At 36.2% G+C, this 27,505-nt stretch overlaps 1 protein-coding gene and 1 pseudogene across 4 annotated transcripts in view; one reads left to right on the top strand and one right to left on the bottom strand.

Annotated features, from left to right (window-relative positions):
- Positions 1-27,505, bottom strand: part of HAT1 (histone acetyltransferase 1) — a 50,163-nt gene that overhangs the window by 7,853 nt on the left and 14,805 nt on the right. For all 4 annotated transcript variants that reach the window (XM_060151433.1, XM_060151437.1, XM_060151434.1 and 1 more), the window contains exons 3-9: positions 25,148-25,223; positions 21,242-21,362; positions 12,134-12,313; positions 11,740-11,861; positions 11,135-11,239; positions 10,702-10,808; positions 1,659-1,810 (exon numbers count right to left, since the gene is read on the bottom strand). In XM_060151433.1, the coding sequence (XP_060007416.1) occupies positions 1,659-1,810; positions 10,702-10,808; positions 11,135-11,239; positions 11,740-11,861; positions 12,134-12,313; positions 21,242-21,362; positions 25,148-25,223 (863 nt within the window). The remainder of the gene's footprint in view (positions 1-1,658; positions 1,811-10,701; positions 10,809-11,134; positions 11,240-11,739; positions 11,862-12,133; positions 12,314-21,241; positions 21,363-25,147; positions 25,224-27,505) is intronic.
- Positions 6,393-6,926, top strand: LOC132521917 (28 kDa heat- and acid-stable phosphoprotein-like; annotated as a pseudogene).

The following is a 27,505-nucleotide window of genomic DNA, read 5'->3' on the forward strand; positions in this document are numbered from 1 at the left end:
TGTAGTATAGTGACAGTTAAGGAGCAGACAAAAAACAGAGAAAAACAGTCAAAGAAATATGAGAAGAATCAGGAAGTTTGGGTAACACTGAAGCCAAAGGAGTACGCCTACAGTTCTCCTATTTCTGTCATTTCACTTACCTATTTATTGGGAGTGGGGAAGAGGTCAGGTATATAGAAGTTGAGAAGATAACATTGAACTTTCTGGAAGAAACACTTGAGCTGAGCCTGAAAAAATGAGTACTACCTGGCCAAGCAAAGATGGAGGAACAGGAGAAGGGGAGTATAAGGGCAAAGGGAGCAGCTTATATACAGGGACATAAAAGGAGGAAAGTTGTAGCATAGTTGGGAAATAACAAGAAGTTCAGCAAAGCCAGAGCGTGTGGGAAAGCGGTAGGAAGCTGAGGCTAGCAAGGTAGGCAGGGGCCAAATTATGATGGGATCTGTGTGCCATACTAAGGAGTTTTAATCCCAATAATGTGCTCATATTCTCTTTCTTTTAAAGGCTGAGCTATTAAATAAATTCTCATTAATAAAGGTTTAATACAGTCTGGAAATATAAATTATTTCTAAAATCACATTTTATCTTAAAGCCAGGAAGCCATTAAAGTGTTTTTATGCAGGAGAAGATGGAAAGTTTCAATTTAAATTAAGTTTCTTGTTGAAGGTCAGTGACTAGTAAACTTTTGGTATACAGTTTTGGAGCTCAGGAGGAAAATTTGGATTGAAGATTTAGATGAGCTCTTCCAGGTAGAATTAAGTAGAATGAGAAGAAATGAGGACTGGATAAAAAACTCTGGGGAAGAATTATATTTAGGGAGCAGTAGAAGCTAGTAGACAGTATCTCAAAAAAAGATGAGCACAGTGGTTAACTGGAAAACCAGGAACTGTAGTACCTTAGAAGCCAAGGGAGGGGAGGTCAATAGTATCAAGTGCTAGTCCTTTTTTTTTTTAATTTTGTTTATTTTTTTACACAGCAGGTTCTTATTAGTTATCTATTTTGTACATATTAGTGTATATATGTCAATCCCAATCTCCCAATTCATACCACCACCACCACTAATTGCTACTCCTTATTACTGGAATACTCTTCATCCCTCATATGTTTATAATCCAAAACCTACCCATTCTTCAAGGCTTAGATCAAATGCATCCCTTCTATGAAATACTCTGATTTCTTGCTTACATAAATATAACAAATTCCTCTGAACTCCCATATTATTTTTTCTGTACTTAAGATATTTACTACTTTAAAATTCAAACAAACATATATAGAAGTATAAAAAGTGAAAGTTAAGCGTTTTATTCCAACCCTCCTCCCCACCAATACAGTCTCCAGGGGCATTAACTACTTTACCAGTTTAGATAAACATTTTCTTAAAAAGCAAAAATAAGATCCTACTATCCATCTTTGTTCTCCTTGTTACACTTAATATAGCCATGAAATCAATTATCTTTCCATTCTATTAATGAGAAAATTGAAGCACAAGGAGGTAAACTAAATTGCCCTAAGAGCAAGTGGTGAAGCCAAATTTGACCCCAGGCAATTTGGCTTCAGGGCCTGTATTCTTAATGTATTTGCAATGTTTAAATTACATATGTACTTAAAAAATTTTTTTTTCAAAGTTTGAATGTTTTCCTCCTACAGACTAAAAGTACCTTATTTATTTTGAACTTCTGTTGAGCCTCTATTGCCATATCTTCACTGAATCCTTGCATTAACTTTTCCCGGGAAAAACAGGGCAAATCTTGACAAAGCTTCACAAGCACAAAGTCTCTTAATTTCACATAGCTTTTGGATGGATCTTCCGCTAAAGAAATAAAGCAGGATAACATTTCCCTTACCTAACATAATTTCTTCATCATTTGCAACCTCAATATACATGCTAAGCTTAGAAAAGGCAAATATTCTTAAAAGAATTATACATATATACAAAAGTTACAACGTGAAAGGATTATTCCTTATAAATCAAACAACAGCAAGCACTATTATCTTTGTCAAATAAAATTATAGATGCAATCCTTTTGCAAATACATACATATTATTTGTGAAATTAGAGCTACTCCTTTTCAAATGTAAACTTTTTGACTGGTTTGTTATCATATATATGTACCTTAGTTTTATTTTCAGTTAAAGCAGCTGTATAAACAAGAGATTCAAGTTTGCATAATCAACTCCAAAAGCAAGTATTTTCTGATACCTAAGGGTTCCAAAGCTCAATTTATAACTCCTTTACTTTAATAACCTTTATAGTCTGCTAGGCTTCTTTCACCCAGTTAAAAAAATTCTTCCTTTTACAAAACAAATCTTTTTTATTTAGAGAATAAAATGAAAATATGATTTTGATTCTTTCTTCATTGCATCTGGATAGCATAGATGTTCCTTTATGTTTGTCTATGTTAGCTACATTAGACTAAGTAGTGGACAAGGAAAATATCAAAACATGATAGGTAGAAAAAATACTGCAGCCAGAGAACATGTGTTTGAGTCCCAGTTCTGTCATTCACAGATGTAGGACTTTAGGCAAATTACCTCACTTCTCTGAGCCCTCATTTTCTGATCTGTAGAAGACTTGAAACAAAGAATGTTAACGTCTGAGCTAGTTCATAGTTCACAAGACAGTTTTGTTACAATATCAATACTCTACAAATTATTCAATGCAATCCCTATCAAAATCCCAGCTGGCTTTTTTTGTTGCAGAAATTAACAAGCTCATCTTAAAACTGATATGGAGATGCAAGGAACTCAGAATAGCCAAAACAACCTTGAAAAAGAACAAAAGTTAGAGGACTCAGATTTCCTGATTTCAAAACTTACTACAAAGCTACAGTAATGAAGACAGTGTGGTACTGACATAGGATGGACATGTAGATCAGTGGAACTGAGTTGAGAGTTTAAAATAAACCCATACATTTATGACCCATTAATTTTTGAGAAGGGTGCCTAGACAATTCAATGAGAGAAAGAATAGTCTTTTAACAAATGGCACTTGGACAACTGGATCTCCACAGCAAAAAGAATGAAGTTGGTTGGATCCCTTTTCCTCACACAATACACAAAAATTAACTCAAAACGGATCATAGACCTAAGTGTAAGAGGTAAAACTACAAAGAGGAAAACATAGGAGTAAATCTTCATGACTTTTGGTTAGGCAATGGTTTCTTAGACAACAAACCAAAAGCACAAGCAACTAAAGAAAAAGTAGATAAATAGGACTATATCAAAATTTATAACTTTTGGGACTTCCCTGGTGGCACAGTGGTTAAGAATCTGCCTGCCAGTGCAGGGGACACGGGTTCGAGCCCTGGTCCAGGGAGATCCCACATGCCACGGAGCAACTAAGCCAGTGCACCACAATTACTGAGCCTGCGCTCTAGAGCCCATGAGCCACTACTACTGAGCCTGTGAGCCACAACTACTGAAGCCCGCATGCCTAGAGCCTGTGCTCTGCAACAAGAGAAGCCACCGCAATGAAAAGCCCATGCACCACAACAAACAGTAGCCCACGCTTGCCACAACTAGAGAAACCCCACACAGAGCAACGAAGACCCAGCGCAGCCAAATTAATTAATTAAATTTTAAAAAATTGTACACTTTAAATAAGTGGAGTGTATGACATGTTAACTATATCTCAATAAAGCTGTTTATAAAAGCGTCTGAGCTAAGGGTAATGTTTTATGATTGAGTCATTTATTCATTCAATCCATATGTACTTAAATACCATCTTTATGCTTCTATGCAGCACTTCATATACATGTAATTATTAGGTAAACATTATATGACCATGGCTTTAAGGTGGTAAAGTGAAATTCTGTCATGGCATCAGTTTGTTATGAAATTATGATCTATCAGGAATGTACATATAATAAAATCAACAGTAAACAAAATAACAAATGCAGATCTACAAAGAAAATCACCAAATAAACATAAGATTGTAATGTAATTAGTTACTTTATCTCATTCTTCAGTCTTTTCCATATTAATCTGGTCACACCATGGAGTTATACAAGCCACCCAGAAATCTGAAGGACATTCTGATTCCTCTCCTATGTGATGCCACCAGTGTTTTTTTCAGCAACTACAATAACCTCCTCACTTGTACTCCGCAGCTTTATAAAATGTAAAGTGGACTGACATAAACCTAAATGAAAACCATTCAAGTGTACCAACATAACTGTAATCTGTGTCTCAAAAAGAAAGATGAGAGAAAGAGACAGAAAGAATAGTTGAAGAAATAATGGCCAAATGCTTCCTAAATTTGATGAAAAACCTTTATCTATACATCCAGGAAGCTCAACAAACTTCAACTACGAAAAACACAAAGAGATCCACATCTAAATACATTATAATCAAACTGTCAAAAGCTAGAGACAAACAGAAAATCTTGAAAGCCGCAAGAGGAAACAACTCATCAGAAACCATGGAGGCCACAAATCAGTGGGGTGATATATTCAAAGTATTGAAAGAAAAATACTGTCAGTCAAGATTTTTATATCCAGCAAAATTATCCTTCTAAATGGAAGTGAAATAAGGACATTCCCAGAAAAGCAGACTGAAGAAATGTGTTGCTAGCAGACCTGCCTTTCAAGAAATACTGAGGAAGTTCTTTAGGCTAAAGAAACACGGTACCTCAAAGTCCACAAGAAGAAATTGAGAACACCAATAGTTATGAAGATAAATATAAAAACTGGAATAAATATTTTTTTTTCTCTCAACTGGTTTAAAGGACAATTACATGAAAAAATAATTATAAAACCAATGTTTGGCTTACAAGATATAAAGAGGCAATATCAATTTACGTAACAATAATAGCACAAAGGAGGGGAGAGAGAATAACTGTGATGGAGCAATTCATTTTACTGAAATTAAATATTAATCTGAATAGACTGTTATAAATTAAGATGCATATTGTAATCCCCAGAGCAACCATTAAGCAAATAACTAAAAAAAAAAAACTTCAATAAAAATGAATAACAAAAGGGAAAAAAAGAAAACAAATAGCAAAGTGGCAGGCATAATTTCAACCATAGCAATAATTACATTAAGTGTAAACATATTAAACACTCCTATCAAAAGGCAGAGATTGTTAGACTGAATAAAAAAGGATCCAACTATATGCTATCTTCAAGAGAAACATCATAGATTCAAAGACAGGCTGAAAGTCAAGGATGAAAAAAGATATACCATGCAAACAATATGAGGTCTGGAGTGACCATATTAGTATCAGGCAAAATAGAGTTTAAGACATTACCCACCCCACCCCACCCCCACACAAATTAGGAAAAAATAGTTTAAGACAAAAAGATTACAGGAGAAAAAAGAGCACATTTTATCACAAGTTAACTCATAAAGACAACATTAAAATTATAAACATATACACAACTAATAAGAAAACCCCAAAATACATGAAATAAAAGCTAACAGAATTAAAGGGAGAAACAGACAATTCAACAAAAATAGCTGGAAATGTCAACACTATCCTCTCAATAATGGATAGAACAGCTTGAACAGCTCTATCAACCAACTTGAACTGATACTTATATAACATTCCACCTAACAAGAGCAGAATACACACTCTTTTCAAGTACATGTGCAACGTTCACCAGGATAGACTATATGTTGGGCAAAGGGTCTATAAACTATGGCGCAGTGGTCAAATCTTATCCATGGCCTGCTTTTGTATGACATGTAAACTAAGACTGGTTTCTAAATGGTTGTAAAAAACACAAAAAAACAAAAAACCAGTAAGACTGTGCAACAGAGAATTTATGCGGCTTGCAAAGCATAAAATATTTACAACCTAGTCCTTTAAAGAAAAGTCTGTGGCCCCTACGTAGGCCATAAAACAAAACTCAATACATGAAAAATAACTGAAGTCATACAAAGCATGTTCTCTGACAATAATGGAATTAAATTAGATATCAACAACAGAAGGAAATATGGGAATCCACAATATTTGGAAATTAAACAACATGTTTCCAAACAACCCATGGGTCAAAATGAAATCACAACGGAAATTAGAAGATATTTTGAACTGAATGAAATGAAAGCACAATTTATGAAAATTTATGTGATCAGTAAAAGCAGTACTTGTATTTATATATAAATATATATTTAAGTATTATTTAAATGTCTATATTAGAAAAGGAGGACATCAAATCAATAACCTACGTTTCAATCTTCACTAGAAAAAGAACAAATTAAACTCAAAGCAATAAGGATAATGAAAATTAAAGTGGAGATCAACGAAGTAGAAAACAAATAGAAATGTTTATGAAAATATAAGGGATCCTGTATAACAAAACAATTTTGAAAAAGAACACAGAGGACTTTCACTTCCCAATTTCAAAACTTAATATAAAGGTCGAGGCTCTGCTGCCACTGGAGCCAGGATGCCCAGAGGGCAAAAGGGAGACCACAAAGGCTGGGCTAGGCAGTGTTTGAGTCCCAAGGAGACCGACAAAGAGCTCCAAGCTGAAAAGCAGGCGACCAGGGAAGAAGAGGACCAAGGAAAGAAGGTAGAGATGGGGCTGCAGGTGACTCCAGAAAGAAGAAATCTCTAGCCTCAGAAGACAGTGAGGATGAAGCTGACCACCAGCAAAGGTGTAGGAGGGCTCATTAACATCAAGAACCCCAACCAGGTGGCACAGACAATCAGACAGATCACGCAACTAGATCTAGATAGGCCAAAGGAGCTTTCAAGGAGAGAAGATGATGACACTGAGAAGAAAAAGCAGAAGAGCATTACATGAAAATGTATTTAGCGGGGGAAACGGAGCAGTCCAAGGCCACCTTGCCTGGCTGGTGATCGATCATTCAGAAAGAGCAGAAAGCAAGAGGGGCAGGAGGTTGCTAGGAAGAAAGAGGAAAGGAAAACAAATGATAATGCAACTCTGTCAGGAAATGAATGCAGTTGCTCACCCTGAACAAGTAAGCATGGCTTGTAGGAAGAAACACCAGGCAACTGGGTCCCACTGCCAGGACCTCTGCCCTGTCTTGCCCGCCCTACACCCTGGCACCACTGTAGTAGCCCCTCACAGCTAGGAGCCTCTCACTGCATGGGGCTTCCTCTTCATTATCTTACATGTAAAATCATTTGGGGGAAAAGGAGGACTGTGCTTCGGTGAGGGAACAGCTGCTACCTTTGAGACAAAAAATGAAGACTCTATTTCTTCTGGAACCATTTGAATGTTTTTGTTGCTTTTAGAATCTGGAACCTTTTTGGGACGGCCGTTATGTGTCTGAGAGGTGGGGTAAGAAGAGTTTCCACTGGTCACATAGATTGCACCTCCGGGGTGGCTGTACCAGGGTCAGCTGCTGATGAGTTTGCGACAACCAGCCCTAGTCTGTGTCGTCTGGGTGCTCACTCAGAGAGGGACTATCTTCTGGGAGCCTGTGCCTCTGGGTCCCTGAGGGTCATGGGTCGTCCCAGGCCAGGCCCCTCTGACTGAGGCCTCTCCTCTCTGCTCCATTCCCACCCACCTGGCCAGCACCAGTACCCATTTCTAACTCTACTCATCAATCATTTGAAGAAACGTCTGTTTATTCTACAGCAACCAGGCTGAACATGCTCCACAAATTCAACTTACATATTTAACAGGTTAAACTTGACATTATCATTAAGGCAAAACATACACACACGAAAAAAACTCATATATAAAGCTACAGTAAAAAATCAAGACAGCATTCTGAATAAACAGCCTCTGTTTCTTCAAAAAAGAAAAAAAATCAAGACGGTATGGTACTGGTAGAAGGATAGACATAGATCATTAAAGAGTCCAGAAATAAATCTTTACATTTATGGGCAACTGATTTTCAACAAACATACGAAGGCAATTCAATAAGGGAAAGGATAGCCTTTTTAACAAACTGCTGGGAAAACTGGATGGCCATATGTAAAGAAGATTAATTTAGAAACTTACCTCACATAATGCACAAAAATTACCTCAAAATGGATCACAAACCTCAATACAAGAGACTGGGGATGGGGACTGACTGCAAATGGACAGGAGGGAATCTTTTTACGGTGACAGAAATATTCTAAAACAGGTTGTAAAACTAGGCAAGTGTACTAAGAATACTGAACTGTACACTTAAAATGCATGAATTTAATGCTATGTATATCATACCCCAATAAAGCTGCTTTAATTAAATCTCTACTAAGTGACAAACTCTTAAGCAAGCATCTCTTTAAAAAAATGTTTTTAAGTGCTAATAGTGAGGCACATGCTTATTCAATATCAGTTTTTCTGGGGCTTCCCTGGTGGCGCAGTGGTTGAGAGTCCGCCTGCCGATGCAGGGGACACGGGTTCGTGCCCCGGTCTCGGAGGATCCCACATGCCGCGGAGCAGCTGGGCCCGTGAGCCATGGCCGCTGAGCCTGCACATCCGGAGCCTGTGCTCCGCAACGGGAGAGGCCACAACAGTGAGAGGCCCGCGTACCGGAAAAAAAAAAAAAAATCAGTTTTTCCAAGTCCACCTCTTCTTGAACTGGTTTAGAAAAAATAACTGTGCTGCTAATATCAGTTTAAAATAAAATTTCGTATGAGTGAAAGCTTAAGTAACTTATATACCCCCAGAATTTTAGGAAAAAACATATCAAAGGTAAAAGAATTACAGTTGAGAAAAATCTAAAAAATCTCACTCCACAGTCTTATCTGAGATTTTCACATATACTAAAAAACTGTGCAAAAAAATTTCCACTTAGCTTTAAATAAGCCATTATAGACTAACAATATTTTGTTTGCAGCTTAATATAAGGGGCCAAGTCACCACTCAGTCTTCCAGCACTTTAACTAAAGGTGTCAGCCTGAAAATGAACCTAAAATGGTAACACCCATTAATCTGTGACATCCTTCACAGATGAGTGACGCATTTAAAAGATGAAATTTGCTTGGATATAAATCTATAGTGATACGTGGGATCAAAACTTGAGTTTTTTCCCAAGTTAAATACATCATCTACCAACATAAATGCTCTTCTATCATTAAAAAAAAACCTTCATATTATAAAAAATTTATAGATAACACTCTAAAAAGCCATGTAACATATTCCAGTACTACAAGGAACGTTTAAAGGACAGATATAGTTAGCTCTTAATATACAACTAATAGATTAATAATAGTGAGATATATTCTAGCCCAAGATCAATTTCTATTGCCAAATGCAACTCTCTTCATAATTCTGGAAGAAACAAATCACCAATTCTATATGTAAGGTCATACAACCGATATGTATTCAAACGCTGTATATCTTATGAATACTGACATCCTCAAAAGGAAGATGGCACATGATATAAAGAACTGTTTTCCAGTATTTTACTTTAAGTGCTTAAAAAAGGGAATTCCCTGGCAATCCAGTGATTAGGACTCGGCTCTCTCACTGTCAGGGCCCGGGTTCGATCCCTGATTGGGGAACTAAGATCCTGCAACCCGAGAGGCGCGGCCAAAATAAAAAAGTGCTAAAAAAAAAAAAATGGGTGGCAATTACACCACAACACCTATCTATCCTGTAACATAGGCCATTGCTGGTTAAGTTTTAATTTTTACTATATCTGGCTATATGTCAAGTAAGCAAAAGGCCATCTCAATATAAAGAATATCCTGGATTGCAAAGGGAAATTCAGAGCCTGATAAAGATCCAAAAAGTTTAAAAAATATACAAAATAATGGCGCTATAGGCAACTAAAACAACCAAAGAGTGGAAAATTCTGTACTTTTCTTTTTTTAAAGGACTGGGTATGGAAATTGAGGAGAAATATCTTAGAACAGCTGATAAGGCATATTTAGTAATTTATAATGCTAAGAAATGTTAACACTGAAAATAAAGGCCAATACCCAGTTTTCAAATTCACAAGTCCTTTAGCATGTTTAGCATTTTCTCTTTAGAGACTTCAGTTTGCAATGAATAAAGGCTACCATTATTGATGACTCTTCACTGAGATTTAAGAAATAAAATTCTTTATCTGCTAATTGGTGCTAATATCAAGGACTTTATTGGTTGGAGTAGACAGAAGAAAGTGGTTAAGAGGCTTCACAGAAACAACCCCTGCTGGCACATTACCCACTAGAGAAGACAAAGACTACTTATGTGAACTCTTAAGTCTCTAGATTAAAATCACCAAAAAAGTCCCTTCATGTAGTACCAAGTCCAAGCTCTATAAGTAAACAGAAGCTAAACAATTTTGAGCTTAGCTAAAAAGAAGTGTTATTGTTTGTATTATGTTTCTATAATTTTGCAAGTCACTAAGCTAGTGAAGGTGTCACTTAAACAATTTATAAATTTTGATATAAACTAACTTTAGTAATTACTTCTGTATCTCCCAAGTTTCCAAATCATTTAACAGTAGCAGTAAAGTTAGATGAAAAGATACATCAATTTTATAAACTGTCTGCCAAATAAACTGAACAAATAAGTCATACCACACTTGCAACATATATATGCCTAAGATTTCCCATTATATATTCAATTCATTATCCTCAATTTGTTCAATTAATGAGAACCTCATACTCAGAGATGCAATCCAATCCCACAAAGGCTTATGATTTAAAATGTAACCTTAAGCCATTTTTAAACAGTTCCAAAAAGACCTCAGGAGACTGCTGCTATTTAAAATAAAATAGTTATTTCTGACAAAACCAAAATTAGTAAAGAAGAGATTTTTTAGAAAGGCTCTTTCAACAACAAATCAAAATTTACATACCTGTAATATCAAGAACAGAAGGAGATGCAATGTAGTATCTATGAACTGTTTCAAGAAGTTGAGCACCATGGCCTTGACCTTGAAATGGAGTCAATATCAGCATCTGACTATAGTAAAGAAATTATATTAAAATATCACAACATGACTGGTTTACAAATTGCAAGTCACTATAGTAATATAAACACTTTAAAGTTTGTGTGATTTTTTTTTCAATCCACCTTCAAGAATTCCAAAAATTATTGAGATACTCAAAACTGTAAACATTCAATCTTCCACGCTGTTTCAAAGGGAACAATGAAATAAATCAGTACATAGCCAATGAATAATGGTGATTTTTTTAAAACAAATCAACACTATTATAAAAAGTATTGGAAACTTCAGCAGTTCCTTCTTCTGAAATAAAAGACAAGGCACGTGTTATACTGCCAATTACCTTACACGTGGCCGGGTTTTGTCTGGGTACACATAGTAATTATAGACTGTCATGTAGCCTACGGTCGCAAAGAGTGTAGCTCCGTCCTTATTATACTTCTCAAATCTGCAGATAAAACAGAAAGCCAAGCAGGTCAATTACAGTCGCGCTCCCATGCAGTGTCCATTTTCTTTTCCATTCTCTGACTGAATTTTCAGTGTCAGCAAGCTACTCTGTGAGGGCCCAATGGGTACACCTGCTATGTTCTGAATATACAATTCACTTAATTGGTGTGCAGCAACTTGGATAAATCAGACCTCTTTACATCACTTCAGTGCACTTGCCTATTATAAAGATGAATAGGTGGCAAGTAAAAGAAAACACAGGCAAAGCTCGTTTTACTGTTTAAGCCTACATTCAGGGCCCTAACGGACAACAGCATTTTATTCAACTCTATTCTCAAGGTCTCCCAAAGCATAATGAAGGAAAACTCAAGCCTCATAAACAATAGATTTTCTTTCCTGGGAAAAATATCATTATACTGTCCTAATAATTGGGCCGCCACAATTAAAATGCTGGCTTTGTGGAGGTAATAAGGTCTACTGTTGCTTTAGAACTGTACTTACACTAGAAAGTAGTGCCATCTTTCATCATCCACGTCAATAAAGCTAGCAGTTTCAATAAACCACATCAAAAAGGTCTGAAGCCTTTCATGATATTCTCGAAAGCCTCTACATGTCATGTCAGCCTAGGGAAAAAGCCAGGAAAAGTCAGGTGAAACTCATCACAGAGGTAAGTGAAAGTCTGTAGAACACAAAACTATTCTGTGGGAAAATGTTTAGAAGTCTCAGACTAAGATGTGTACACAGACACACATACAAAACAGATCTTTGTTTTTAATGCTGACAAAGACTTGTTTCCTGAAGTTACAATAAATCACGGAAAAAAACATCAAAACAGGATACAGGTTCCAGGCAAATGAGGTACTTTCACTCAGGGAATATTTAGATTTATCTTTACCTTATAAATCTGAAAGGTAAAGTTTTCTCCTCCTGTTGGACTGAGAACAGAGTATGTATGAAGTAAGGTTCCAAATGGCTTGAAATCAACTTCTTTTTCCAGCAAGGAAAGAAAATCATTCGTGTTTGTGCAAAATCCAGGTGGAATGATTTGTCTAATTTTGCCCTCAACATCATCTGCCTAAGGAATGGAGATTAAAGGACACACAAAAATTAATAAATTTGACTTAGTTGAACATGCTTAGTTTTTCTTCAATTCACTGTTAAACTGAAGGTACAAACACACGGCGAACTGGGAAAGGATGAGTTTCATGTGTACAGGATGCTGCCACAAAAATGTCAGATGAACACAAGTACAACACAAATAAAAAAGAGGAGGTGGGTAGCCTGAAATCAACTACAAGAATGAGGGCAATGCTATAGAAATTTCTAACATCATGTAGAAAATGCTATGTCCCTTCAAGACAATTTAAACTGGCCAAAACAAAAGGCTGCTTATTATTTTACACAGCTGCTTATTATGTTACATGTGTCAAGGAGAGTATATTATCCAAGACATGAAAGGATCACCAGCAGTAGTGAGGTGAGGCTAGGGTCTGACCAAACAAATGGCAACCTCACAATAAGCAAGTAGGTCATAACTCCCTCATACACGAAACTCAAAATTAAGATAACTTAAAAAATATACCCACTTAGGAAATACATAAATTATATGAATGGATATATTATCCACTCATCCTATAATGTGGCACAATTTTTATAGAGTTGGATTTGTGACAGTAAAAAAAGGCAAGCCTGGACAACAAAATTAAACTCAGAGATTAAAATTATCCTTGTTAAATAACCTCAATGAATGTTAAACTATCAGCTGAGCAGACTTCATAATCCTTTACAAAACCCCAAAGACCACTTGATTGAATACATTTACTACTTCTCTTTAACCATGAATATTTGATGAAGTCTTACAATAAAGTATTACTGCTTCTCACCAGGCAATAAAACTTAATGAATTGGTCTCAACTTAACAAAACCTTATCCCTCAATACAGTCCCTAAAAGCCTGACATTACATTCAACAAAATGAGCTTGCATTCTATTCAAACTTTTTCCTGAACAATGAGGCCAGGTTTTTACTTAATGGAGTTTGCCGTGAGTTCAGCTGTAATGTTTGTATTGTATCTATTTCCACAAGGACTGACACAAGAACACTTTGTGTTAACTTACTAAGCAGCTCTTTCATACCGTTTACATGCATGATGGGTATTAGTTCTAAACCAAGACCCTTGCTACTTAGCATTCAAAAAAGGGAAATTAAGATGCTTAGGACAAAATACACTACAAAAGGCTAATACAACATGCTACTAATTCCTGTCCTTTCAAACATCTTTTAACTAAGCAGAAGCAATGCACCTGCAGATGAATAGCACTTTATTATCATTCAGTTACATTTTCGGATAGAGAACGAAGGATGGAATTTATCACAAACAAGTTTTATTTTCAATGCTCTGGTACTACCAACATTTATATATAACTTGTTTATAGCTATAAAAAAAAAGCTATTATTTAAAAATATAGCTCTTCGACATTTTGCCCAACAGCTTATTTCTAATATGTGCACCAGTCCTTACAATCCATTCACCCTCAAGATCAAATAAACTGCATTTGACAGAACCACTTTTGCTTATTTTTAAAGTACTATTTGATAAATTAGTTTTCCTTGATACTGCTATTTAATGTGAAGAGACCATCTTAAACATATTTTATAGAATTTGTACAAATTCAATAATTACAAGAGGAAAGTGTAATAATAAGGGATAGGTTTAATAGGTCTGTTGTGTGGCAATTAAAATCCAAAGTAGCGATGGGTAAAGTAGTATTAATTCAAGTTTTAAAAAGTCAGGAAACACTACTTTTAAATAAAGAGGTTTACAATCTATCAATTTAAAAGAAAACACTTGAAGGCATGTACAGTGTATATAATTTTAACTTTAAAAACTTTCCCTGTGTCCTGTCTTCTCAACAAGGCATTGCAAAGCACGATCAAATAACTTCACATATCAGGCACCAAATGTACTTCAAAGATTTCTCAGAAACTCTAAGTTTCAAGTAGCAGTTCAGATAGCAGATAAAGCAGCCAAAGATTTGAGCTCAACGAAGTTGAAAGAGAGTTAATGTTTAACTTTCAGCCTTCAGAGGATACCTATTTATTGTAATAAATATCTTCAAATAAATATTTTGCTCTGGGCAAGTTTACACATTAAGAACTTTTACAGGGGAATAAAAGGCCAAGTTTAAAAACAAGGAATCTGTTACATATAATACATTAGAGAAAATGTATATGTATTACATAAAATACGTAACATAAAACCAAACAGCTCTTCAAACCCAGAATTCAGAACTTTGCACCACTAAAGGAAAAATGCCTGCATTTCTCTATTAAATGGATTCTGCTTTAAGAAAAAAAAAATCCTATAACTGTCATGTCTTACAGATCTGTACTCTTTTCTAAAAGAATAAATATATTTTAGTTCAGTTAAATATTCATTTTTCATATTGGATTACTGGCCAGACAATACAATTACCACTAGAGAAAACCCCCATATACTCATTTTCAATTTAATGTAGAATTAAAGATTAACTGAAACCTTTTAGTTCCAATGCTTGTGGCTAAACGTTTAGATTCTGTTTCTGAAGATCCCTGAAAAATTCCCTATCTTCAAGAATATTCTAAACTTTAAGTAAAATTATGTAAAAATACAGTTCTAGAAAGAATAAGAAATTAAGCTGACTAGATCAAGAATCTAGAATACAACCTGATATATTTAATAAGGATATGCCTTACAAATGTTTTCCTAACCCTTGGCAATATCTTTTTAATAAGGAAAGCATAAAAGTAACTCTTCTATTCAGGTCTTCTCTTAGGTGACTCAAGATGAAATATTTTAGATTGTATACTTTCTGACTATGGTCATCTCAATTTCCAATGTTCTGTACTTTGTTACACTTGAGATGTTTCCATGAAGCAATTTTTACTATCCTTCATCACTGCATAAAGCAATGTACCTGAGACTAACTGGTAGTCTGCTGTAATACAAATATGTTAACACTTGTACACGTGTACTTATCATATTCGAAAACCAAATTACCTCTTTAGTGTCTTATCTTAAACAGCAGCATTTGTCTAAATTTGTCTGTGGTGCTTTATTTTTGAAATAGCAACTTTAGAGGCATGTTAAATAGTAGTACATGCTATCATTTACTTGGCTGAAGTGGTGAAGACTTAACATTAACTATAATTCTAAGAATATGCTATAAAACAAGCAAAAAAACTCCATATCTACATAATTTGCTCAAGATATGCTACAAAAACAAGCAAAAACACTCCGTATCTACATAACGTGCTCAATCTTACATTCTCTGACAATATTTAAGCTGTAGAAATTTCCATTTTGTTAAAGGAGTAGAGAAAAAGCGTGAATATTTCAACTACTGGAAAAACAAAGGTCGCATTATGTTAATTTATACTGCATTAGTGTTTTGCAACCTAAACTCACAACAAAGTTCCAAGATAAAAATCTAAATACATAATTTTAAAGCTTTTTATGATACTTCATATAAAATTACTCATTAAGAATGCTGACACCATTATCAAAAAAAGAATATAGTGGAATATACTGAAATATTATTAGTCTACCAAAGAGTTATTTTTTTGCTTCCTCAAGATTAAATTTTTATAAGTACACAGGATTTTTCTATTTAAAAAGCCCTAAGGAATCCAGAAAATTTAAAAAATCTGCTCTCATCTACTCTCAAACTCAATCCATATTAATGAGAGACAAGGATAAAACAGATGACTGAAATTCACAGATAATACAAACCTTATCCATGTACTTCAACTTTCTCCAACAAAACTTTCCCTAAAATGTTAGCAGTTAGCAAGACTGAACAATCTTAGTTACACACCCTTCCACTAAAAAGCAATGAAATTACCTCAAGAGAGGGCAGGAGGTATTGATAAAGGCAAAGATCAGGGACAACCATAAGATGACCAAACCATCAGTGTCTGAATAATCAAGTTTATTGTATCGCAAAATTCAAAATAATTATGTTGTCTTTAAAGAGGATGGCTAGTGGAGATGTTTTACAGGCATCTTAATTGTAACTAAAAAATTTCAGGTGACACTGGAGAGCATGTAAAAGAAAAAGAATGGATGATGAAAGACTAATGTAATGGCAAAATTTTAACAAGCAAATAACTTCTAAGCAGATTTGCTGTGGTTTCTGACCACCTAAAAGGCTATATTTTTCATATGCAAAAATAATGCCACATAGTAGAGTCTGCAAAAGCTCAATTATGATATATTATGTAATAACCTCAAAACAATACATCTAAAACAAAAATCTTGGGCTTTTTCCACTTAAATCTACTTTTCCTATCTTCCCCATCTCAGTGAATAGTACCACTACTGCTTAAGCAATGGGATCCTCCTCGTTCCTCTTTCCCTCATCAATCACATTTAATTCAACAGCAAATGCTACTGGCTCTACCTCCAAAGATATCCTTAACCAGACAACTAAATGCAGTGTGGCCTATAACACTGCAACATTCTGGTCTCCCTTCTTTCACTCTTGCCCCCTACAGTGTGTTCTCTGCACAGCAGCCAGAATCATCTTTTAAAAATATAAACCCTATCATATAACCCCCACCTACTTAAAACCTCCAAAGGCTATCAACTACTCTTACTCCGTATGACCTAGTTTCGCCAACCCCCTTCAACCATCTCCTACCTTTCTCTCCATCACCACAACGTCTTAACAACAGTGATCTTTCTGGACAACAAAAATGCCAAGAATGTTCTCATTTCAGGGCCTCTGCATACATTGATCCCTTCAGATTATTACATGGCTGTCTCCTCTTCATTCAGAAACCAGCAAAATGTTTCTTCATACATTAGCGTATTTTCATACATATTAATTTGTTTATTTAATATTTGTTCACTGACTGCTCCTCTTGGCAAGAACGTAAGCTTCATGAGAGCAGTGACTTTGCTTTGTTTGCCACTAGATTCCTGGCATCAAGAACACAGAAGGCATTGTGAAATGAACATTCGCACTGCAAACTGAGAAGAGGCAAGCCCATTCCTCCCACATCTGCTACCCATTCTTTTTGTATAAGGGGAAAAAGAGGTCTCTGCTTGAGCATGTAATTTAAATAAGTGATCTTCGACCACGAAGCAAATAAATAGTCCTACAAAAAGGCATTATAAAAGATGGATTTCTTACTCCTAACACAGTACTTCTAAATGGAGAAAGCTGGTTTTCAAGAATGGAACAATTAGAAGTCGATGCAAATACATAGCTATTTTCACTGCACATAATATTTGAAAGATTCATCAATAACTAAGTCAATTGTTCCTTTGGAAGAAATTCAGCACTGCCAGCCGAAACTTAAAAAAAAAAACAAACAAAAAACCCCAAACCAGCAAACCCCTCAAACAAAAGTGAATTTTGTATAACACAAGAAAAAAAACCCACCACTGCATTTTTTTTTTTTTTTTTGCGGTACATGGGCCTCTCACTGTGTGGCATCTCCTGTTGTGGAGCACAGGCTCCGGACGCGCAGGCTCAGCGGCCATGGCTCACGGGCCCAGCCGCTCCGTGGCATGTGGGATCTTCCTGGACCCGGGCACGAACCCGCGTCCCCTGCATCGGCAGGCAGACTCTCAACCACTGCGCCACCAGGGAAGCCCCCACCACTGCATTTTTAAAGAGTATCTAGCCGGGCTTGAAAGTTTAACAATCTAATAAGAAATATTTGATTATAAAAAGCTCCATTTTACTAAGTCTGTGTTAAATGCTAGTTTATCTAAGATTAAATCTTTTCAAGTATCAAATCACCACAACTACAGTATTATTCAGAATCACTTTTATATCTGCAAATTTTCAAAAATTTCCAAGGGACACAAACCACTGAATAAAACAAATGTTAAGTGCAGTTACATATTATTTATCTGACAAGCTTAGGCATCTCAAACAGAGTGGGATGGGAACAAAAAAAAGTAAGTGCTCAAAGTATTTCTGACACTGAAGTTTGAATAACGGATATAAGAGACTATTTTAGACCTCTTTATGCTATATATGATTCATGTTACAATTCCATTAAGTTTACTAATATGGTATTTTTTACCCATAAGGGGACTGTTTGCAAGCGGAAAGTCCCTCACACCAGCAGTAAATTGAGATCTAACAGCATAAAAGTATGGAAGCAGGCAAAAATAAATCCACATTGTAAAAAACAGAAATAAAAACTAATAAGCACAAGCGCCTGGGCCCATTTAGAACAGGTCATAAACAGTTCTATAATCACATCTTTTAAGAGGGTATTACTATATATTATGCATACTACGACTAAGTGATTCTTTCCCATGTACAATATGAATCATTTATTGATACTAGTTGTGGGACTTTGGGCAAGTCCTTTACAATAAAAGAAAACCAAACAATAATAATAAGGGGGCAAATCAACAAATGCAAGTAATGAGAGAAGGTTTTACAATAAAAGGGTGGGGCACAAGGTTGGCAAAAGGCTTAAGTCAGAAATTTAAAGTTAGTTAAAGCCTTGAAAAAGTTGGCTTCAATATCTTTAAACAGGAATGCCCAGGAACAGAACAAGTCTAAAATATATAATTTTTTGGGACTTCCCTGGTGGCGCAGTGTTTAAAAATCTGCCTGCCAATGCAGGGGACACGGGTTCTAGCCCTGATCTGGGAAGATTCCACATGCCGTGGAGCATCTAAGCCCGTGCGCCACAACTACTGAGCCTGTGCTCTAGAGCCTGTGCTCCGCAACGAGAAGCCACCGCAATGAAGAGTAGCCCGCGCTCGCCTCAACTAGAGAAAGCCCACACGCAGCAACCAAGACCCAAGGCAGCCAAAAAAAGGGAGAAAATGGTAGGAAGAAATAAGTCACCAGTACCAAACAATTTCAAAATCCAGCTAATTTAATCCATATTCCATTAGACCTGGGAATACTGTGGCCTGTGGGTCCATCCTCTGAGCCTGAAGCTCCACCTTCAAAATTGTTCTTCCTTTTTCTTGAAAGGTAGCACATGTTTGCAGCTGAATAGTGTTATCAGCCTGTTTCCTGCCTATAGAACTTTAGAAGTCCATTAGCCTTCCCTCATTCTGTCAGTCCAAACTGGCCGTGTTTCCGCTGATATAACACTCGCGAAAAACCTTGTGGGTAATCTGTGTATACCATGAAGGTTCATGTCAATAGACAAGGCAGTCCTCCACAGATGTTCCCTGAATTCATATCATAGAATTCAATCCCTATTCCTGGCTTTGTTGAGATTACTGAGAACAGTGAGTCACGTGCCTATCTCTTCAGCAAAACAAGATTACTTAGCCATACTCTTGGCTTTCTCCCCACAGCACACTTGCCTGATAATGAATCTTCTAATTTTAGTGTCTTCAGAACAGGCTGAGAATCTCCGAAATCATCAAGTCCTAGATCTTTTTTGCTTAACAGTTCTTCCCTCAATTTCTCTCTTTCCTCTCACATTTTACGAAAAGCAGGAAACCAGGCCAAAGCTTCAATACTTTGTTTGGAAAACTACTCAGCTAAGTATTCAAGTTTATTGCTTACAAGTTCTCCTTTCCACATTAATGCAGGACACAATTCAGCCAGGCTTTCTGGCATTATACAAAAAAGATCTCCTTTACTCCAGTTGCCAATAACATGTTCCTCATTTCCTTCTGGGCCCTCACCAGAGGCACCTTTTACTGGACTGTTACTAGTACTAGAAGGCATTCCTATTTCTATCAACATTCTCTTTTATAATGATATAGTATGTATTCTCTAAGATGATAAAAAAGTTTTCTCTCCCATGGTCCTAACTTTGCTCTGAGTCCTCACCAGCAGTGCCTTTAACATCCATATTTCTACCAACAGTTTGTTCAAGGCAAACTTGCTTTTTCTATCATGTGTCTCAAAATTCTTCCAGTTTCTACCTATTACACATTTCTAAAGACATTTCTACAGTTTTAGTTGTTACAGTAGTATCCCACTCCCTGGTACAAAAATCTGTATTAGTTTCCTATGGCTGCTGTACTAAATTATCACAAACATGGAGGCTTAAAACAACAGAAACGTATTCTCTCACAGTCTAGAGGCAAAATCTAAAATCAATATCACTGAGCTGAAATCAGGGTGTCATCAGGGCCACACTCCCTCCAGAGGCTCTGAAGGAGAATCTGTTCTTTGCCTCTTCCAATTCCTGGTGGCTACTAGTGTTCTCTGGCTTGGGGCCACATTACTCAGCCTCTGTGGTCATGCTGCCTTTGGTGGGGCCATAATTCAGCCTGCCACAGGTGCATACGCTTCATACTCTCTGCCTTTACCCTCTTTTGGTTCATTTGCTTCAAATAGTTTTATATTGTAATCAGCTTAATTATCCATGTTCATAAAGGAATATATATTAGGAAATTTGGGATTAGAAATATGGCAAGAGAAATTTTAATAAGAAAATTGTACATGAAGTAAATGCAGAAAATTTAGCTAGTTCCCTCCATCTTAACTTTGGGGAAAATAAATACTTTTAATGTTCAAAATAAAAAACTAAAGTTGGTAAATAAAATGCAACTCTGATCAAGTGAAGGGTTTTTTTTGTTTTGTTTTGTTTTTGCGGTATGCGGGCCTCTCACTGCTGTGGCCTCTCCCGTTGCGGAGTACAGGCTCTGGACGCGCAGGCTCAGCAGCCATGGCTCACGGGCCTAGCCGCTCCATGGCACATGGGATCCTCCTGGACCGGGACACGAACCTGTGTCCCCTGCATCGGCAGGCAGACTCTCAACCACTGTGCCACCAGGGAAGCCCAAGTGAAGGTTTTTATGGAAAAGGTCCACTCAGGAAACAGATCAGGCTAAGGATCATGATCACAGCGTTAACTGGAATGACAGGCAGACAATCATCTCCATGACTAAATATTAAATATGTGGTTTTAAAGCTGCTATATAACAGATTCTCTCCTCCCTCAAACCTTTACATCTTATAATCTGTTTTATACTCAATTGGAAAACAGTTAAAAATAAATTTATTTCTGTTCTTACCTCTACACAGTCAAAGTTCTCATCAACTTTAGATGCATATTCAACACGGAACATTGTTGACAGGCTACCAGCAATATAATATAACAAGATCTTCAGACCCTTGTAACCAAAAGCAGTTTCACTAAAAGGGGAAAAACAGCAGTAATCTAAGACCCGAAAATGAATCTTTACAAAGTCATGACAAAGTATTAACCCTACATATAAACAAGTTTAACTTCATGGGTAGTTTCGAGATTTTAAACTATACTTATTAAAAACAAATACACAAACGAACCATACTGAATGAAACTGGGCCTCCGCTTTCCTCATTTATAAAGTGAGAGAATAATAACACCTACCTCAAGGATGTTTTATGGGTTAAATGAACAAGTTAATACATGTAAACTGTGTATAATATTGACTGTCACATTGTACAAGTATACTACAGCTACTGTTGCTGCTCTTACTGTTGCTACTACTAGGAGGCATTTCAAATCAGAGACAAGCAATGTCAAATTGATTCCTGGCTAGGCAAGTGGCTAAGATGTAGCCTTAGCCCAGTGCTTCCAACTTACCACTTGCATCCATCATCAACATCCAGAGCTGTTGAAAGTGGTGAGTGGTAGTACCTGTCTGATCACACCCCACTTATGAACTCAGAAAGCAGATCTGGAGCTGCTGCTATTTTTTTCCAACCTTGCTCCCCGCTACCCATCTACGCCTTGCTATTCCCTTTTTCAGCTTAAAAAAAAGTCTTCTGGGACTTCCCTGGCGGTCCAGTGATTAAGAATCCGCGCTCCCAATGCAGGGGGCATGGGTTCGATCCTTGGTAGGCAGAGATCCTGCACACTGGCCAAAAAAACAATCCAGAATAGGTAAATTTATAAAGACAGAAAGTAGATTAGTGGCTACCCAGGGCTAGGGAGGGTAGGGGAAAGAGGGAACAACTGCTAATTGGTCACAATGGGAATTTTGGTGGGAGTGATGAAAATTGGCAGTGGTGATGATTGCGCAACTCTCAATATGCTAAAACCCATGGAACTTTACACTTTAAAAAGCTGAATTGTAGGGCTTCTCTGGTGGCGCAGTGGTTGAGTCCTCCTGCCGATGCAGGGGACGCGGGTTCGTGCCCCGGTCCGGGAAGATCCCACATGCTGCGGAGCGGCTGGGCCCGTGAACCATGGCCACTGAGCCTGCGCGTCCGGAGCCTGTGCTCCGCAACGGGAGAGGCCACAACAGTGAGAGGCCCGCGTACCACAAAAAAAAAAAAAAGCTGAATTGTATGATAGAGGCTTTTTTTTTTTTTGGCGGTACGCGGGCCTCTCACTGCTGTGGCCTCTCCCGTTGCGGAGCACAGGCTCCGGACGCGCAGGCCCAGAGGCCATGGCTCAGGGGCCCAGCCGCTCCGCGGCATGTGGGATCTTCCCGGACCGGGGTACGAACCCGCGTCCCCTGCATCGGCAGGAGGACTCAACCACTGCACCACCAGGGAAGCCCAGAGGGTTTTTTTTGAAGGTGAATACTGAAAGAGTGGTTAAAAGAAGCAGTGTCATTTCCAGATTTCTGTCTAGGCTACCAAAACAAAATATGAGCAGTGTCCATTCTAGGACTCTGAAAATTATATGTAGTAGAAAGGAGTGGCAATGACACTAGGATCAAGATCAATGTCATGGGTCCCAAGATACAGAGTTATCATGATTATGTGACTGTCATCTGCCTACCTTAGAGGAGGGGTATGCAAGCACACCACTTTTAATGACATGCAAAGTGAGTGTGCAAAATGCCATTAGGAAGCAGTACCTGTGAAATTAGATCCTACTCACTAAGGTATTACCATAGGAAGAGATTTTAAATAGCAGTAAGAGGAAGAGAATAAAATAAAAAGCTCCTTAAAGACAGAGATACAAAGAGAAAGCATTCTTATTTTTATGGTGTAATAAAACCTGTTTAAAATATGAAAGGCTCAAATTTTGGCACAAATCAATATATAGTAAAATTCAGTTATTAATATTTAAAAGCACATAAAATGCCTAATCTGATGTATTCATAAGAAATTCTCAAAAACTTGTTCCATGAAGAGACATTTGTCAATTTAAAAACACATAAATATGTCCAAAATGTTGAAATAATGCATAGAGAAAATAGCAATAAGAGGGAATATTTTAAATGTCAACTATGTCTAAACACCCTTTCCTACTAAAAAAACCATGGTTCCTTGAGAATATGCCCGACTCCAGAACTAGCAGAGGAAGTACAAGGTGAACGTGGAACACCTTATTGTATCACAAGGTAACATGTCCTCAAAATGATGACGATATATCTAAAGGACTCAAAAAGCCAGTTTGAAAGAGCCACTTGTTGAATCTGTGATAATTTGAGCATCAAATTAATAACAGTAAAAGATTATAACCCATTAATTTAAAAAAAGAATCCCTGAGTCTATTCTGATATAAACAATACACAAGGGGAAGAAGAGAAGCTGTTTTTTATAGCAGAATGCAAACTAATAACTGCTGAAGGTGTGGTAGAGTTAGAAAATCGCCATTTTACAATCATAGTAAAATACTGACATGAATCATTAACAGTTTTAAAACTGCTGAGCGAAAGTTTGATGGGAAACAGGATATTTTCACTCTCAGACTATCTCCCCACAGATTACATATAAATAACAAAGAAAAGCCCAATAACCTTTTAGTGGAGAAACCTGGCAGATACCTCGAAACTTAATGACCCAAGTTAGCTTAACCAACAATGGGACAAACTGACCTCATAGACTTTCTGATATGACACACTGAGAAGGACATATACAACTTCTGTTGTGGTACTACAAAAATATGCATTATCTGAATTTAATCATGAAGAAACAATCAAATGAGTCCAAAATGGTTTATAAAACTAGCCTATTCTCTACAAAAATGTCAGTGCCATGGAAAACAAAGCCTGAAGAACTGTTTCAGACTAAAGGGACTAAAGAGAGATGACAACTAAATGCAATACGTGATTCTAGATTGGATCCAGGATGGGGAAAATGGTTATAAAAGAATTACTAGGAATCAACTGGCAAAGTTTGAAATGTGGATTATATATTAGAAAACAGTACTGTATCAATGTTAAATTTCCTGAGTTTTGATAATTCTACTATGGTTACTGTCCTTGTTTTTAGGAAATACATACTAAAGAATTTAGGAGTAAGAGAAGATATATCTGCAACCTACTCTCAAATGGTTCAACAACAACCTATCAATATATTTATATAAGAGAATGATTAAAGCAAATATAGCTAAATGTTAATAACTGATGATTGTAGATAAAGGATATACAGAATATTATTCTTGCAACTTACTGTAAATTTGAAATTTTCTTCAAAATCAAAAGTTAAAAAAACAAAACGTGATGGACTATTCTAATAATGTAATGAAGGTATAGGAAATTAAAGAATTGTGCTGAATAGCCCAGGACGTATCTTTAAAGTTGCTTCTGAAAATAAATTTCTCTTAATTGCTTATTTACTTGTCCCAGAATAAACTTAAGCTTTCCAGATTTAGGGGAGTGTTTTCTAAAAGCAGTATAGCAAAATGGTAGGAAAAAAGGAGTAGTTATGAATATGGGCTCTGCAGTCAGACTGACTAAATCTGAACTTCAGCCATTCATACGTCCTTAGGCAACTATCCAATCCCACCAATGTTAATGTTACAAATGATAATACCATTGCTAAGATTATGAGAATTAAATGAGATAATGCACCTATAGCACTAAATGATAGGTATTATATAGTAGATTGGTGTCTCAATGTAAAAAATGCCATTCTTATATTTTAAAATAAATTACATGAAAAATAACAGTAAAGAAAATAAATTCTCATCTCTAAATTAAAAAAAAAATGTTTTTGCCATACTAATTTGACAAATATCTTACTAAGTTACTTACTCATCCCCAAAGAGTTGATGGGTATATTCAGGAAAGAAAGTTCTAATGTCATTCTCAAGATCTTCAGGAAAACGAACTGTTTAAAAGAATAAAAAATATAGAGATATTAACGATATTAAAGATGACAGGTATTTCCAGTTTAAGAATTTCAGTGTAACTAGGATACAGCCAACATTTTTCATACTTAAAATGTCACTTTTCCATTATATGATTTACACTGGATTCTCATGAGGAAAACAAACAATGAAAATCAGAATATTACTTTGAGTGCTTCAGCGTCAAAACCCTACTGATTCTAAGAATTAGAAAACTAGGCATGACAGAGGCATCTGATTTAATTTTTACTTTTCTGGTATGTTTATACACAATGCAAAGAGTAAAAGGAAACAAAACCAAAAAAGCACTTTGAGATGAGAAAAGCTACAGTACAAAGGAAACAAAAACAAAGTGCTATAAGAAACATTCTGAGAACAAGAACAATCTGAGTTTGATGAAGCTCATAGCATCACATCATTCTTTATGACTGCAAGATGATGATGTTTATGTTGTTCCTAGATTTTTTCCTTTTCTTTTTTGCTATTAAAAGTAACGCTGCAATGACATCCTTAACCGTGCTATACTTTTACAAGTATACATAGAGTAAATTCCTGGCAGTACAAGTGCTGAAAAAAGTACTGAAATATTTTTGCAAATACTGCTTAAGTGCCCTTTAAAATACTGTAAATACACATCAGCAGTTACTTAAACTCCTTTGTTTCTCCCATATCCCTGAGAATACTCTGTACCCTCAACTTTAATTTCTACCAATCCAGGATGGAAATGGGTATCTTGTTATTTTTATTTGCATTTATTATGAGTACTGATATTACTGGACTTCTTCCCAATATATTTATCTTATGAAGAAAAACTACCAAAAAAACCAAACAAACCCTTAAGCAGTTGAAGAATGAAAAGATAACTGCAGATGAAAAGTTTCTAACACTGTCCTTGTAGAGCAGGTCATTCACAGGGTGCCAAAGTTATCAACTAGCAGCTTACTGATTTACAAAAGGAAAGACAATCTTTTCACTGTAGAGATCTGGTGGTCACCATCTTTCCAAGTGATCTCAAACTTAGAATCACTCATTGTGGGACAGACCAACAATATGTGCCTCTTGATTCAATGCAACATAATGCATACAGTATCACCTATGAAGTTTTCTTACTGAAAAATTTTATCCTAGCTCGAATCCAGCTTTATATCTTCCAATTTACAATAGAGAAGGGAACAAATTAAATACCAGCAAAAGGAAATAGACAAATCCAGAATGCAGATTTGTTTAATAATTCTATGTAATGACTTTACTCTGCCTAATAAATCAATGGCATCGGGAGGGAAAAGTTCCATGGGTAGGAGGGACTGTTCTGGATTAAAAGAGATTAAAGAAACACCCAACACAATGCATGATTCTTGAGTGGATTCTGGTTTAAATCTTTTTTTTTTTTTTAAGCCACTGAAGACTTTCCAGAACAACCAGGGAAACCAGAAAATTTCATGATACCAAACAATTACCACTAATTTTCTTAGGTGTAATAACTGTGTTGTGGTTATATATGTGCATATTCATATATTAGGACATGTGCTATGAGCAAATTCATGATGTTCAGAAAGCTACTTTCAAATAATTCAGCAAAAATACACACACAATAAAGCATATATGGAAAATGTTAATTGTTAAATCTAGGTATAGGATATACAGGTATAATCCTATTCCCTCAATTTTTTTTGTGTTTGCAAATTTTCGTAATGAAAATTGAAAGAAAAAAAGGCCTGGGAAAATACAGCAAAATGCTAAGATTTGAAAAAGCTGAGTGATGGAATCAGAGATATTCATTAGTTGCTTGTAATTTTTGCATGTCTGTAATATTTCATAATAAGAAAATAAAGTAGTCCAATATGTCTAGACTCATTAACCTAAAAATTCCCAACTACTGCATCTTTAATATTTTAAAATGTCTCGAAGTCTCTAGAAATTATTAAAAAATAATTTCAAAAAAAATTAATTTCAAGCTACTGCTTCTAATATGTATAGCACTTTGGTAATGATGGGTAGAGACATGGATAGAGAAAAAGACAAGTAATGAATAGGAAAAGTGTAAGGTTAGTTATGATAACTATTTCTATAAATTGGATTGGCCTTCTTCCAATACCCACTCCTGTCATCCAAATTAGTGAGGTTTTACTATTTTAGCATGGAATTTAGTCCACAGAAGATAGGAACTAAAAGAAAAAGTAAAGTGATGAATCTTTTAGTTAAAATGAAGTAAAACTCGGGCTTCCCTGGTGGTGCAGTGGTTGAGAGTCCGCCTGCCGATGCA

This window comes from Lagenorhynchus albirostris, chromosome 6 (assembly GCF_949774975.1).
Source record: "Lagenorhynchus albirostris chromosome 6, mLagAlb1.1, whole genome shotgun sequence".
In the NCBI taxonomy this organism is placed as follows: domain Eukaryota; kingdom Metazoa; phylum Chordata; class Mammalia; order Artiodactyla; family Delphinidae; genus Lagenorhynchus; species Lagenorhynchus albirostris.